The sequence below is a fragment of the Haplochromis burtoni genome, unplaced genomic scaffold (genome assembly GCF_018398535.1).
Source record: "Haplochromis burtoni strain Fernald_Lab_line unplaced genomic scaffold, NCSU_Asbu1 Contig_16, whole genome shotgun sequence".
Classification (NCBI taxonomy): Eukaryota; Metazoa; Chordata; class Actinopteri; order Cichliformes; family Cichlidae; genus Haplochromis; species Haplochromis burtoni.
The window spans coordinates 2,019,570-2,033,166 of record NW_024582377.1 but is presented as its reverse complement, the minus strand read 5'-3'; the positions used below and the strand labels follow the sequence as shown (position 1 = coordinate 2,033,166).

The following is a 13,597-nucleotide window of genomic DNA, read 5'->3' as shown; positions in this document are numbered from 1 at the left end:
GTGTGTGTGTGTGTGTGGGGGGGTTACTCATGGACAGTGCAGAAAACATTATTACTGTCCAGCATCTAAGACGGTTAATTCGGCTGTAAGAGTCAGCACATTCAAATCCTCTGTGTTTGAATAACAACTATTTCACTTCTCCTTTTCCCCCCCACACATTCCACATTTTACTGGAATTGATTGTGTTCAATAATTTTTGATGAAATCAGCAAGTTCAGGTTGCGTTATCTCAGGCCAGTTGTTATTCAAATGCACATATGACCAATGTTGACTGAACAGTGAGAATGGAGGAGAGGAGAGAACCCACGGGTGGTAATTTTAACGGTGGATTTAAGGAATTCATTTGTGAAGAAGACTTCTACGATGAAGAGCATCATCATCAGTCTAACAGGCACCAAGGTATAATAAATTAAATTTGTGTTTAATGGGCTTCCGTAGTCTGATTCGGGTGTCTGTTGGTTATTTTGACCAAGTTTGAACATACCACTGCTAAAATAAGTTGAAATGCTGTCATGATAAGATGCAATGATTTGAGACAGCTGAATGAAAGATAAATTAAAGCTATAAACCATAATAGAATATTAGCGTGGGCCCAAGCTTTTGTGGTGCCATTTCACTTTAGTTTTATTATAAATCTTAATTGCTGATTAATGTTAAGTCAATTCTCACAATTAAGTATTCAAAACTTTCAGGCACCAAGCAGTTCTTGATAGTATAGTATTTGTAGAGTTTGAGTGGTTTATTCTAGTCTGATGTTTGATCTTTATTTAACTTCACTTTCCTATTTTGGAGTATTTGTGTTTTGTTCCTTTATTACTTTCTCTCTTCCTTCCCCCTTGTCTCGTCCTGTGTTTATGTGCCCTTGTTTCCTTGTTCTGGTCATTCTTTCTTGTTTTGTATTTTAGGTTCGTTTTGCTTCCCTCCCTTCATTCCTAGACTGTTAATTAGTTTCACCTACATCTCATGCCTCACCTGTTTCCCATCCTCATTGAGTTCTGTTTTGTTCTGATTCTCCGTTTCTTTGTTGTTGCAGTATATTTCATATTTGGAAACATGTCTGTTTCCTGTGTGCAGCGCTGCTTGGCTCTCGTGTTCTTATTCATCATTTCTGCACTTTTAACACTTTTTTTTAAATTGGGCTTTGTATTAATATTAAAGACTCACTGTTTTGGACTGCTTCTTTTGGGCCTGTCACTACACATGATTTAAGTTCAGCAAGTAGTAAAAAGATACATTAAGTTGCCTTCATAACATGTACTTCAAGCAAGTGTTGGTCACGAAAGATTTGTCATTGTCATTAAGCTGAAAATTCTTCTTCTCTGTATAGTGTCCATGTTCACTATGAGTCCTGGGAGATGTCACAGACTGGCTGCAGTGAGCCTGGCCCTACTCGCTGCTGTTTTGCTGATAGTTGATATTGGCCTGGGAGTCCATTGTAAGTCAGTCTGAGGACGTGCAATGCACAGAATCATTCTTATTATCAAACGGATACTGAATTTTGTTAACAATCCAGAACAAAAACAAAAAAAATGTTAATAAATAAAAAATGGCTAAAATTATTTCTACTATGTACTAAAATATGATTGTTGTTTGTCAGTGTCAGTAAATAATGTTATTTACGAATAAGAAAAACAGTAAAAAGAACTAACCCTATTTTGTAGTAACACTGTCTTGTTATCTTGCAGATAACAAACTCACAGATTCTCACCTCACCCTCGATGATACCGAACGCATCAGCAAAGAGCTCATCAACCTCCAGGACACTTACAAGACTGCAGTGGAAACCATGAAGGATGCCAGGAAGCAGCTGGACAGTGAGATGAGCCGTCAGACACAAACCAACTGGGAACTTGAACACCAGACAAAACGAAGCAATGACTATAAAAATCAGATGGAAAAAGTTACAAAGGAAATTGAAGCCATGAGATCACGCTTGTCAATGCATAGTAAAACCTGTTTTATTATTTCTGTATATAATAAAAATGATTTGTTTCATAATTTTCTATAATAGTGGCATTATCTTTTGGAAACAGGCGATGGCTGCAAACGCTGTCCTGTGGGATGGATTTTAATGAACTCTGTATGTTACTACTTCTCCTTGAAATCAAATGAAATGAAAACATGGAAGGAATCCAGAGATTTCTGTCAGCTGCAGGGAGGAGATCTTATAATCATAGACAGCCAAGACAAAGAGGTTTGTTAGTATTTCTGTGGAGACCATTCATATTGATTTTTTTAAATTAATTTTAATCTTTTTTTTTGTTAGAACTCGACAGTAAATTTCCTAATAAATCATCAAGATGCCTCCCAGCTCTCGACAGACTTCTGGATCGGACTGAGTGATTCCAAGGAGGAAGGGACTTGGAAATGGTTGGATGGAACATTTCTTGTTCAAGGGTGAGAGTTCAGTATGCTACACACAGTGAAACTGCCACTTACAAAAAATGAACTTCTCCTCAATAATATATGTGGTTGAGAGGGAAGATGAAAAAGTGGATGGATTGAAAGAAAATGTTAGCTCTGTAAAGTAAAGTGTCTTTTACTTCAGGTACTGGAACGATGGAGAGCCGAACAATCTCAATGATGAAGACTGTGCAGCCGTGTATCCCAGAGTAAACTTCTTCAAAGCTTGGAATGATGTTAGATGTGGAGTCAGAAGGAAATGGATTTGTGAAAAAGCACCAGAATCCATGAGCTAAAATGTCTAATAAGGCATACAGTCTTAGATATGTAAACTATCACATATTCTTTAAATCATAACACGCATAAGGTGGTTTCACTTTGTCTTCACTTTGTTTTCTGTACCTCTCACTGTCTCTATCGCTCTCTCTCAGCGTGTCCACCCTTTATGTCATGAGCACAGTTGTTGTCTGGCTGTGGTTGCAGCTATAACTGGTAATATGACGACTCTTTACTGCTCCTAATACTCCTATTAACATTAGCCACAGAAATAATCATGACAGGAGTATACAGGCTGGTATTTTAAAGTATTTCTTTAGAAATTCTCCCCTCAGATTACATTCTGCTAGAAAGATGAAACCAAGATGAGCTTGCAACAGAAAGATGGGAAAGAGGAAAATATGGAGAAGGAGAGAAATAACTCGTGATCCAAAGCACACATCATCTGTCTAACCTGGTGGAGGCAATGTTATAACATGGACATGTATGACAGTGTAACTGTGTCCCATCACTTACTGCGAAAGGAAACTTGGCTGCCTGTAATAACATGTAATAACTATAGAAGATGCATCCTTCTATGTGTTTTGCATTGCATTGGGATGCTGTCCTTTAACTCTCTGCAAAGTCAATTAGTTACAAACCCTAGTAAACCATGTTTCATCATCATCATCACCTTTATTTATAAAACAACCACAGCTGACACAAAGTGCTGTACATTGGAACTGTAAAATAAAATTACATGAAATATAAATAAAAACCAAATAAAAGAAGAGTGAAATCATTAATTAAATAACTACTTCAATTAAAAGAGAAACTGAGTCTCACTGAGGTTAAAAGCCAAGGAATAAAAGTGGGTTTTAAGACGTGATTTAAAAGTGGACAGTGAAAGGGCCTCTCTAACGTGCATGGGCAAATTATTCCATAATTTTGGAGCCACAATAGAGAAGGCCCCGCCCCTCTGAGCTTCCTCCTCCTCCTCCTCCTCAGTACCTCCAGGAGCAGCTGGTCAGCTGACCTGAGAGACCGACAGGGTATGTGGGGATGAAGAAGCTCAGAGAGGTAAGGCGGGGCAAGACTGTGAAGGCATTTAAAAACAAACATAAGAATTTTAAAATGAACTCTAAAAGACACAGGCAGCCAGTGCAGAGAGGCCAGCACGGGGTTATATGCTCTCTTTTTCGAGTTCCTGTTAGGAGTCGTGCAGCCGCATTTTGAACCAGCTGCAGACGTGAGAGCAACGACTGACTGACCCCCACATAAAGTGAGTTACAGTCCAGGCGGGAAGAAATAAAAGCATGGATCACTGTTTCAAGGTGCTGCCTCGAAAGAAAAGATTTTACTCTTGCCAGTCGCCTGAAATGATAAAAACTGGACTTCACTGCTCTGATTTGGTTGTCCAATTTAAAATCACTGTCCAACTTAAAACCAAGGTCAGTAACAACAGGTTTAAAATAGACTTCCAGGGATCCTAAAACAACAGAGGAGGACTCACAGGGACCACTGGGTCCAAACACCAACACTTCTGTTTTCTTTTTGTTAAAATTTAAAAAGTTTAGAGCCAACCAAGCTTTAATGTCATCTAGACATGTCAAGAGAGGTTTTATGGAGATACCATCCTTCTGCTTTAGTGGTAAGTAAATTTGTCAGTCATCGGCATAACAATGAAATGATATCCCATGCCTTCTAAGGATAGAACCCAGAGGCAATAGATACAGTAAAAAGAGCAGTGGCCCTAAATTGAGCCCTGTGGGACGAGGAGCAGAAGATGATTCGGAACCGAGAAGGCTGACAGAGAAAGTTCTATCTGACAATCGCCTGTATTTGTATAGCGCTTTTCTAGTCCCTGAGAACACAATCAGTCATCCACCCATTCACACACTGGTGATGGCAGCTACATTGTAGCCACAGACGGAGGCGAGGCTGCCGAACACTGGCGCCACCGGGCCCTCTGACCACCACCAGTAGGCATTGGGTGAAGTGCCCCGAGCCGGGGCTCGAACCGGCAACCGTTCGATTACAAGATGAACTTCCAACTCTTGAGCCACAATAATAATAATAATGTGTATGTGTTAGTCCCCGTAGGGAAATTACTCCTCTGCATTTAACCCATTCACCCAGTGAAGCAGTGGGCAGCCACCAATGCAGGGGGAGACGGGGAGCAGTGTGTAGGGACGGTACCTTGCTCAGGGGTGCCTCAGGGTAGCTGTTCAGTGGAGTCTAACCCCCGACCTTCCGATCATGGGGCCACCACTCTACCTACTGAGCTATCCCTGCACCAATCTGACAGATAAGACCTAAACCAATTAAGTGCAGTGCCACCAATACCCACTACATCATTTCATTGAGAAATTAAAATATTGTGGTCTACTGTGTCAGTGGCAGCAGTTAGGTCAAGCGAGACCAGAACAACATGGTTACCAGAATCACATGCCAGAAGGATGTTATTAAAAACCCTTAATAATGCAGATTCTGTGCTATGAAGGGTTTTAAAACCTGACTGAAAAACCTCAAAGATTCCATTTTCATCTAGAAAATCTTTCAGTTGACTAAAAACAATTTTTTCTAAAACCTTGGAGACTAAAGGCAGCTTGGAAATAGGCCTATAGTTTGCTAAAACTGTGTGATCAAGGCCAGGTTTCTTAAGCAGTTGCTGCACTACTGCATGTTTGAAATTTGCAGGAACCATACCAGAAGACAGACTGCTTTTAATAATGTCAAGGACATACTGTCCTATACTAGGAAAAATTTCCTAGTATGCTGTCCAAGACGGTTTGACAGCAAGAATAAAACCAGGAATTAAGCTCTTCTGTGTCAGAGGAGACCAAGTCAGAAGGGCCACCGAGCTGATTAAAAGCAGCAGAAAACTGCACGGCAGTGGCGGGGTTAATAACCCCACAGCTCTGAGTAGCAGCACCAGATTTAACTACAGTATGTGTAAAACCAACATTGAATAACACAGGCATATGATCTGAGAGTGCAGAGTCACAAATCTCCAAGTTAGTGACAGGCAGACCATATGACAGAACAAGGTCCAGTGTGTGTCCGTGCTCATGTGTAGGGCCACGTACGGACTGTACCAGGCTAAAAGAGTCAATAAGGCTTAAAAAGTCCTTTACCAGTGGCTTATCAGGACAACATACATGTATATTGAAATCTCCAACAATAAGAACACTATCATAGTTGGGCATAATCCCAGCTAAAAAAAATCAGAGAAATCACTTATGAAGTTCTTATTGTATTTCGGGGGACGATAGATGACAGCGCAGAAAACCGGGTTTGTACGACTCACCTCAAACGAGGTAAGTAAGTTCGAAGCTGGAGAATGAAGGCTGTAGAAAACACTGCTTACATTTGTAATCCTATTTGTAAACGGTCGCTGTGCCTCCACCTCAAAAGTTTGTGTGACTTCTTTAGTCTCCTCCCAACTTGTAAGAGATAAACTCGTCATGTGCAAACGAACCCATATCCATACTTTACAAGTGAAACATGACCTCTTTAAGTAATTGTTAAATGCCAAAAGAATGATTTATATGATGGGCCTGAGAGGTGAAATGCATTGCAACTTAAACACCACACCATAAGTGATTTTGGGAGACATTATGAAAGAGCTGCAGAAGTGACAGAAATGGAAACACCAAGGATTACACTAAGACATGCTTAAAAGAAGAGGAGGATTCATCCGTGTTGTGAGGGAGAAAAAAGGTACAAGGTAATGTGTGTTCTAACTGAATGTGTCATATAATACATTACATGTTATTAGTTGTTTCTTTCTTGCTCTTCATGAGCTTCTACAGTGTTTTTTTCTGCTTCTGCTATGGTTTCTGTGCTTTTGCAGCAGCAAACCTTTTTTCTTGAACACAGGTTGCTATTGAAACTGTATCTGACAGCATGGCAAATCTGCAAGCACCGCTATAGGTAAGCTGACAACAGTTTTTAACTAAAAACATCAAATAATAATAAATAGATCACACACACATACACATTTAATTTTTTATTAATAGTTGCTCTGTGCAAAAAAAATAAAATAAAAAAAATAACTGAGCTTCAGGGGTTAGAGTTTCAATTTTTTTTTTACAGTGCAAACTATGTCATCGTACAAACAGAACTGGTTTGGTTGATCTTGTATCATATTTGGATTTTCTTTCTAGGCTATGAAAAAATAAACTAATAAAAGCTTCATAGGACACCGAGGAAATGAGACTATGGGACATGCCCACACGTGTATTTAAGGCAGAGGAAAGCAGAGCAGTGCACAAAACCTGCAGCAGTGCAATGGAGACACAGAGGAAGACAGGATCAGTTTCCTTCAACAACTATAAAATATTTAGAAACGGTATGGTCTTAAAATTATACGTTGCCTTCTATTATACTTTCTGTTGAATTTATCAGTGTTTAGATTTTCATGATTGAAGAATCCTTACTAATAAGAAACAAGGAAAGTAGTTCAGGTTCATCATCATGATCATCAAATATGACATTTTATATATTTAAAAGTGTGAAACTCAAAATGAGCTAAAATACCTTCTGAGTTACGTCATCCGAATTTCTGGTTTTTCATGTATTTGTTGCACCCTTGAGCTGTCGGCTGCTGTCAACAACAACCTGATTAAAAATGAATTCAGATTGTTTTACTTATCTAAAACCTTCCCTCCCAAAAAGCAATATTGTCTGAATTCAGACACATTTTGTCTTTTTAAAATGTATGTGTGACCCTGTATTATAGGTGGAGATGGATTTAACCAGTGGGTTATTCTGTGTCTGGGACTCTTGAATGCAGTTCTGCTGATAGTCGCTGTTGTTCTTGGGATTAACTGTGAGTATTAGAGTTTGTGTGACCTTACAATTTTATTTTCTCTATTGTGTAGAATTTCACAATGCATGTCGACCCTGAGTAATCCCATAAGGAGAACTGATACCTTTTTTTTTTCTTGATTGCAAAACACTTAGAAATGTAATTTGACCCCATCCATTTCAACATGACAATCATTTTTAAACAGTTTTGCTATAATATCCAACATTTAGTTGATCTTTACATGCCTTACATAATCTAATCTAATATAAAATGCAATGTTTCCCTGTTTAGGTGCCAAAGTCAAAGAGGGCTCCTTGCACATTTCCAACCCAGCTGTAACACAGCTCTTCAGTGAGCTCGACTATCTCCGAAGCAACCACAGCGATGTGATCGAAGCTGAAGAGGAGGCCAAGAAGGCGTTAGAGAGCGCGATCAACAACCACAAAGAAGTAAAGGTGAAAATTGAGCAGCTGAAGACCGTCAATGATGGTTATCAGAAACAGATGCAAGCACTGCAAGTGGAGAAGGCAAACCTGAAGTCCAACATATCAGTTTTAGGTGAGAAACTTTTATCCTTATTTATGTTTTCCTGAAATGTGTTAACTGGAAAAGACGATAACTCTTTGTTTCTCTCAGAGGGATCTTGCGGCGGATGCCTCCCTGGTTGGGCTCTTTTCAACTCGTCCTGCTATTTCTTCTCCTACACCGAGTCCTCTACTGTCAAAAAGAACTGGCATGAGAGCAGAGAGGACTGTGTTAGTCGTGGCTCTGACCTGGTTGTGATCGATAACCAGGAAGAGCAGGTGGGTTGAAAATAAGCAAGAGAGGAAAATTTACAAAAAGTAACTAAACAACACAAGTTAACAGCTTGACAGAAAGTCATTAACATGGATTTGAACTTTGCTAAAATGAAGACTTAAGAACTTTATTATTCCAAACAGTCACACCCTATTTTAAGTATATGATGTTTTTATTATTTATTTGCATCATCGTTGTTACAAGATCAGCACACTACAAACAGCCAGCAAGCATGATAGGAAAACCAATAGTTCATTCTGTTACTAACAGCAATCAAACAGGCTAATCATGTTAGCAGTACTGTATTAGCAATGAACACAAAGTAATGCTGACTGGGAAGGTTTAGAAATTTAGGCACAAACTGAGGTAGATTCACCCTACGATACATCAGGAGAAGAACACAGATGTAGAACAAAATGGGTTTTACTGCTCTACAGAAGGCAGAGAGCCAACAAATGCATTATATTTCATTACTTATAAAATCCAGCATCATAAAAGGAAAGACTGAGCTTAGACAAAATTGAAGCTAAATAAATATTCAAATATACTGATTTTTTTTTCTTTTTGGTTACACAGAAATTTATCAGTAGCAACATCCAAAATATGAAAACCAGTGATCAGTGGTGGCAAAGCGGATTCTGGATCGGTATCACTGACATAGAGACTGAGAACAGATGGGTTTGGATTAATAATGTCACAGAGGTCGAGCAACGGTGAGAGCTGAAACAATATTTTTCTTGTTTGATAATTCATTAAACATATTTTTAAATGAATTAGAATTTTTCTCAGGTACTGGATGGATGGTGAACCCAATGACCAGGGAACCCACGGAGAGGATTGCGGGGTTGCAGTTTCCTCCATCTTTAATCCCTGGAAGACTCGTTTTGATGGAAGATGCAACTGGCATAACTTACACTGGATATGTGAAACGCCATCAACCTCCTAGGACCTGCCGTCCACATATGTGGACATCACATTTTGGGTTGTCTAAACCAAAATACTACATTTTGCTCTACAAGGGCCTGATATTCACTTACGAGGACATTATACTGCCACTGTTTTATCGAAATTTAAAGGGGATGTCCTGATATGTGGATCTCATTTTTCTCAGAAAAAAAATAATCACGTAATTCTTTGTTTTTACATTCATCAGGTCCCAATCAGCCAAAATAGCAAAGAGAAATCAAAAATGCATGCCATTAAAGAGTTCAGGTGTTAAGCGGTTAAGATAAACTCTACTGCTCAAGCAATTACTTCAGATGATCCTGATTGTACTATAGCAGTTGTTGCTATGTCCTCCAGTCTTGCAGAGTATATTACAGTGCAGGTTTGAACATTAATAAATACATTGATGACTTGTGTTTGGATTTTTAAAATGAATTTTGACCTGTATCTTTTAACTGTATTTTAACCAGGGGCGATTCTAGGATCAGAGCTTTGGGGGTGTTGGGCACCCAGAGAGCTGCCCAGCCAGCCAAGATACACTTTACTCGTCACAATGAGACTTCTTCCCTGTCTCTTTCGGTCCCTGCATCCTCCCTGTCCTCATCGTCTGTTGTCTTCATCTCCGTTATCAGTCATCATAATTTTAAGTCTGCAAATTTCTTTATTAAATCATAAGATTCTTAAATTCATCAAGTCTCTCTGCCTGGGTCCTCGTCACAAAACATGACATCACTGTTTTGTACATTTTAACAATTTAATCCCACATTTGTGAAAGAAAAGCAAAACACTTTTTTGAAAAGTCTGTAACAAAACCATCAAATCTGATAAAGGTTATTTAAATGCTGCTAAAGAAGAATGGATTGGAATAAAAAAAATACATATGCTAACCTTAATTACTGGGAGAATAATGAATGATGCTCATAGTGAGTAAGAAGTAAACTGAGTGCATTTTTTGGACAGAGATTCACTTTTAATGTGTTTGTATAATATAATACAGATACATAAAAAACACTCCCAAAACAGAATAAATTATTACAAAATATTTTTAAAAAGAATATAAAAATGGAGGCAACTTTGCCTGTGGTAGCATGTATACAATGCATGAAAAAAATCTTTACTGCAGATACTAATTTCGTGTTGTAAGATTTTTACCTGGTTCTTCCTGACCTTGTACTTTCTCCTCACGTTCCCTCTTTCCTCTCTCCCTCTTCGGACTGACAATCATACACAAATAGATTATATTCAATTAGATGAAAAATTAAATAAAAAAATACTATTAAGATCACTAACAAAAAGTCCTCTCTCAGTGTACTTTCAACCAAAAGGCAAATAACCAAACCACATGAACATGTAATGAAATATATAAATATTGAAACACTGATCCGACATTATTCTTGATTAACGGATCATTTGATTTTACACGTTTACCTGAATGTGGCTCCTTTTTTTTAATCTATAATTTTATTGCTAAAGTGTTACGTCCAACCAACATTAATAACATCTATCACTTCCCTCTTTGTTTTTACAGACTGCAGATTTCACTGGAACTGATTGTTGATGACCTCAGCAGTAGGCGTCACAATCTGTGACAGATTGTTGCTTAAATGCACTGACACATGACTGATTTAGACTGAACAGTGAGAATGGAGGAGACAAATGGTGGTTTTCAGACACTTGTCTATGAAGACGATTTGCACGAGGAAGAGTATCCTCCTTACCATCAGTCTAACAGGATACAAGGTATAATAATTCAAATTTTTATTCATTGCACTCCCATAGTCAGGTTTCTGATTCTTTTGATTGAAGTAGGTTTTACAGAGTTAAGATATAATGACAGGACATGATGATCTGGAACAACTACGTGTAAGGTTTACATGCTTTACATGCTTTTTTTTTTTTTTACGGGTTGTATGGAAGCCCCAAACGCAATTTCATTGTTCTTGACAATGACAATAAATAAATACTTGACTTGACTTGACTTTAACAGGATCAGTAATTTTAATATAAGTTCTAAAATGGGCCACATTTTAATCTTTTAATTCTTCATCCAAGTTAAGTGTGTTACCTGCGTTTAAGCTGAAAATTCATAATGTTCTGCCTGTCTAGTGTCCATGTTCACTATGAGTCCTGGGAGACGCCACAGACTGGCTGCAGCGTGCCTGGCGCTTCTTGCTGCTGTTCTTCTGATACTGAATGTTGGCCTGGGGATCCACTGTAAGTCATTATGAGTTACATGAGTGCACAGAAATGTTTTCATTATCAAATCATTTCTTGCATTTTTCTTTTGCAATTTAGCAAATGGTTATCAACGCTTGCCAATAGGCCCAAAACTAAAAAATATTAAACTGTAAAGAAAGCAACAAATTTTAAGTTTAACTTGTCAGAGTGGCTCCTTAGTGCAGTGGTTGTAATACAATTGGCTAGCACGCAGACATTTCCTGGATCAGTACCAGCCAGAGAGATGCTTTCCCTATGGGGAAGTGGGATGATCCACGAAGAATAACAAGTAGGACTGCTGCCAAATCAAACACGAGGAGCTCCCTTGTGATAAGGGTAGCCACTTTGATCTAAAGGACTTAAAAACAACTCACTATCAAAATGGTTTCTGAGTAATTTGCTGTCAGCCTCTTACTGATTCACATAATGATTAACGTTTCTAAATAAAACTGATGATGTACAATGTTGTCAAACCACCCGATTTATAATATTGTTACTTAAGAATAAGAAAAGTAACAGTCTTCAACAATTGCAGATAACAAACTCACAGATTCTCACCTCACGCTCGACGATACCGAACGCATCAGCAAAGAGCTCATCAACCTCCAGGACACTTACAAGACTGCAGTGGAAACCATGAAGGATGCCAGGAAGCAGCTGGACAGTGAGATGAGCCGTCAGACACAAACCAACTGGGAGCTTGAACACCAGACAAAACGAAGCAATGACTATAAAAGTCAGATGGAAAAAATCACAAAGGAAATTGAAGCCATGAGAACACGCTTATCAATGCTTAGTAAGACCGGTTTCATTGTTTCTGTTTATGATAAAATTGTAAAAGCGTAATGATTTGTTTCATTATTTTCTATAATGGTGGTATTTTCTTTTGGAAACAGGCGATGGCTGCAAACACTGTCCTGCAGGATGGATTTTAATGAACTCTGTATGTTACTACTTCCCCTTGAAGTCAAATGAATTCAAAACATGGAAGGAATCCAGAGATTTCTGTCAGCTGCAGGGAGGAGATCTTATAATCATAGACAGCCAAGATGAAGAGGTTTGTTAGTATTTCTGTGCAGCAGTTTTCATGCAGATATTTGTCTATTTATTGATTTATTTAATTGTTAGAACTTGACAGTAAATTACCTGATGAATCATCAAGATGCCCCGCTACAGACTGGCGACCTATTCAGTGACCAACCCACCTTTCAACATTACATGAGTTATATAGACCACTCCATGATACACGACTACTCAGATTATTATTATTATGAAGATGCCTCTGGGATGATGCCTCAGTCAAATCCAAAATCCCCAAAGGCTTTCTGGATTGGACTGAGTGATGTCCAAGAGGATGGCACCTGGAAATGGTGGGATGGAACAGTCCTTACTGAGGGGTAAGAGTGAAATATGTTGCACACTGTGAATCTTGGGTAAATCAGCAGTGTGTTGTATATTTAGAAAATGGTGTCTTATTAACATGATTCTTGTCATTATGAATTAACATGAATGTCAATAAAAGATGAGCAATGTGGGTTAAATAAAAGCAAATACTTTCCCTGTAGAGTAACCTGCCATTTGCTTCAGGTACTGGAATGATGGAGAGCCGAATGATGTCAGCAATGAGGACTGTGCAGCGCTGTATCCTAAAGCAAACTTCTTCAAGAGCTGGAACGATGTTAGATGTGACACCCAAATGAAATGGATTTGTGAAAAAGCACCAAAATCCATGAGCTAAAACATCTGTAATACAATTTTACATATGTACATGCTACTATAACACAAATATCTGTATCTAATACAGTACAACACCTATATAAAATGTAGGTGGTATATAAAATAAACAGTTGTTTATAATATGTTTTTTCTTTATAATAATAATGGATTGCATTTATATAGCGCTTTTCGAGACCCTCAAAGCGCTTTACAATTCCACTATTCAACTGTGTATACCAGGGGTCCCCAAACTTTTTCCAGTGAGGGCCACAGAACTTTTCCCTTCTCTGATGGGGGCCAGGGTCAGTTTGTAACAGAAAAAGTGTGAAGATCGCAGGTTTGCCGAAATGTAAACATTTGTTTTCCAGAAAGCCACACATAACCAAATATTAATAACCCTTTCTGAGATCAAATAACCCTCTCTGGGTTCTTAATAGAAAAAATTAACTT

At 38.4% G+C, this 13,597-nt stretch overlaps 3 protein-coding genes across 3 annotated transcripts in view; all 3 read left to right on the top strand.

Moving 5' to 3' along the window:
* LOC102313607 overlaps window positions 1-3,431 on the top strand; it is a 9,177-nt gene extending 5,746 nt beyond the window's left edge. The window contains exons 8-13 of the mRNA XM_042218156.1: window positions 280-399; window positions 1,328-1,435; window positions 1,686-1,946; window positions 2,034-2,194; window positions 2,267-2,397; window positions 2,549-3,431. Of these exons, the coding sequence (XP_042074090.1) occupies window positions 280-399; window positions 1,328-1,435; window positions 1,686-1,946; window positions 2,034-2,194; window positions 2,267-2,397; window positions 2,549-2,699 (932 nt within the window). The 3' untranslated portion in view covers window positions 2,700-3,431. The remainder of the gene's footprint in view (window positions 1-279; window positions 400-1,327; window positions 1,436-1,685; window positions 1,947-2,033; window positions 2,195-2,266; window positions 2,398-2,548) is intronic.
* Window positions 3,432-6,873: 3,442 nt separating this feature from the next.
* Window positions 6,874-9,854, top strand: LOC102313316 (C-type lectin domain family 4 member M). The gene is made up of 6 exons (XM_005916995.3): window positions 6,874-7,012; window positions 7,403-7,492; window positions 7,763-8,029; window positions 8,108-8,274; window positions 8,846-8,982; window positions 9,059-9,854. Exons 1-6 carry the CDS (start codon window positions 6,874-6,876, stop codon window positions 9,213-9,215), a joined length of 957 nt encoding a protein of 318 aa, XP_005917057.3. The 3' UTR covers window positions 9,216-9,854.
* A 933-nt stretch (window positions 9,855-10,787) lies between these two features.
* Window positions 10,788-13,228, top strand: LOC102311112 (C-type lectin domain family 4 member M). Its single transcript, XM_005916796.3, has 6 exons — window positions 10,788-10,954; window positions 11,321-11,428; window positions 11,967-12,227; window positions 12,328-12,488; window positions 12,560-12,828; window positions 13,019-13,228. Exons 1-6 carry the CDS (start codon window positions 10,858-10,860, stop codon window positions 13,167-13,169), a joined length of 1,047 nt encoding a protein of 348 aa, XP_005916858.1. The 5' UTR covers window positions 10,788-10,857; the 3' UTR covers window positions 13,170-13,228.
* Window positions 13,229-13,597: the final 369 nt, after the last annotated feature.

Excerpts from the sequence above, each read along its gene's own strand:
- LOC102313316 (XM_005916995.3), top strand. The coding sequence starts at position 6,874 with ATGAGACTATGGGACATGCCCACACGTGTATTTAAGGCAGAGGAAAGC. Across the intron at positions 8,030-8,107 it reads GTCCAACATATCAGTTTTAG|AGGGATCTTGCGGCGGATGC; the intron begins GTGAGAAACTTT and ends TGTTTCTCTCAG. Across the intron at positions 8,983-9,058 it reads GTCACAGAGGTCGAGCAACG|GTACTGGATGGATGGTGAAC; the intron begins GTGAGAGCTGAA and ends AATTTTTCTCAG.
- LOC102311112 (XM_005916796.3), top strand. The coding sequence starts at position 10,858 with ATGGAGGAGACAAATGGTGGTTTTCAGACACTTGTCTATGAAGACGAT. Across the intron at positions 10,955-11,320 it reads TCAGTCTAACAGGATACAAG|TGTCCATGTTCACTATGAGT; the intron begins GTATAATAATTC and ends CTGCCTGTCTAG. Across the intron at positions 11,429-11,966 it reads TGTTGGCCTGGGGATCCACT|ATAACAAACTCACAGATTCT; the intron begins GTAAGTCATTAT and ends CAACAATTGCAG.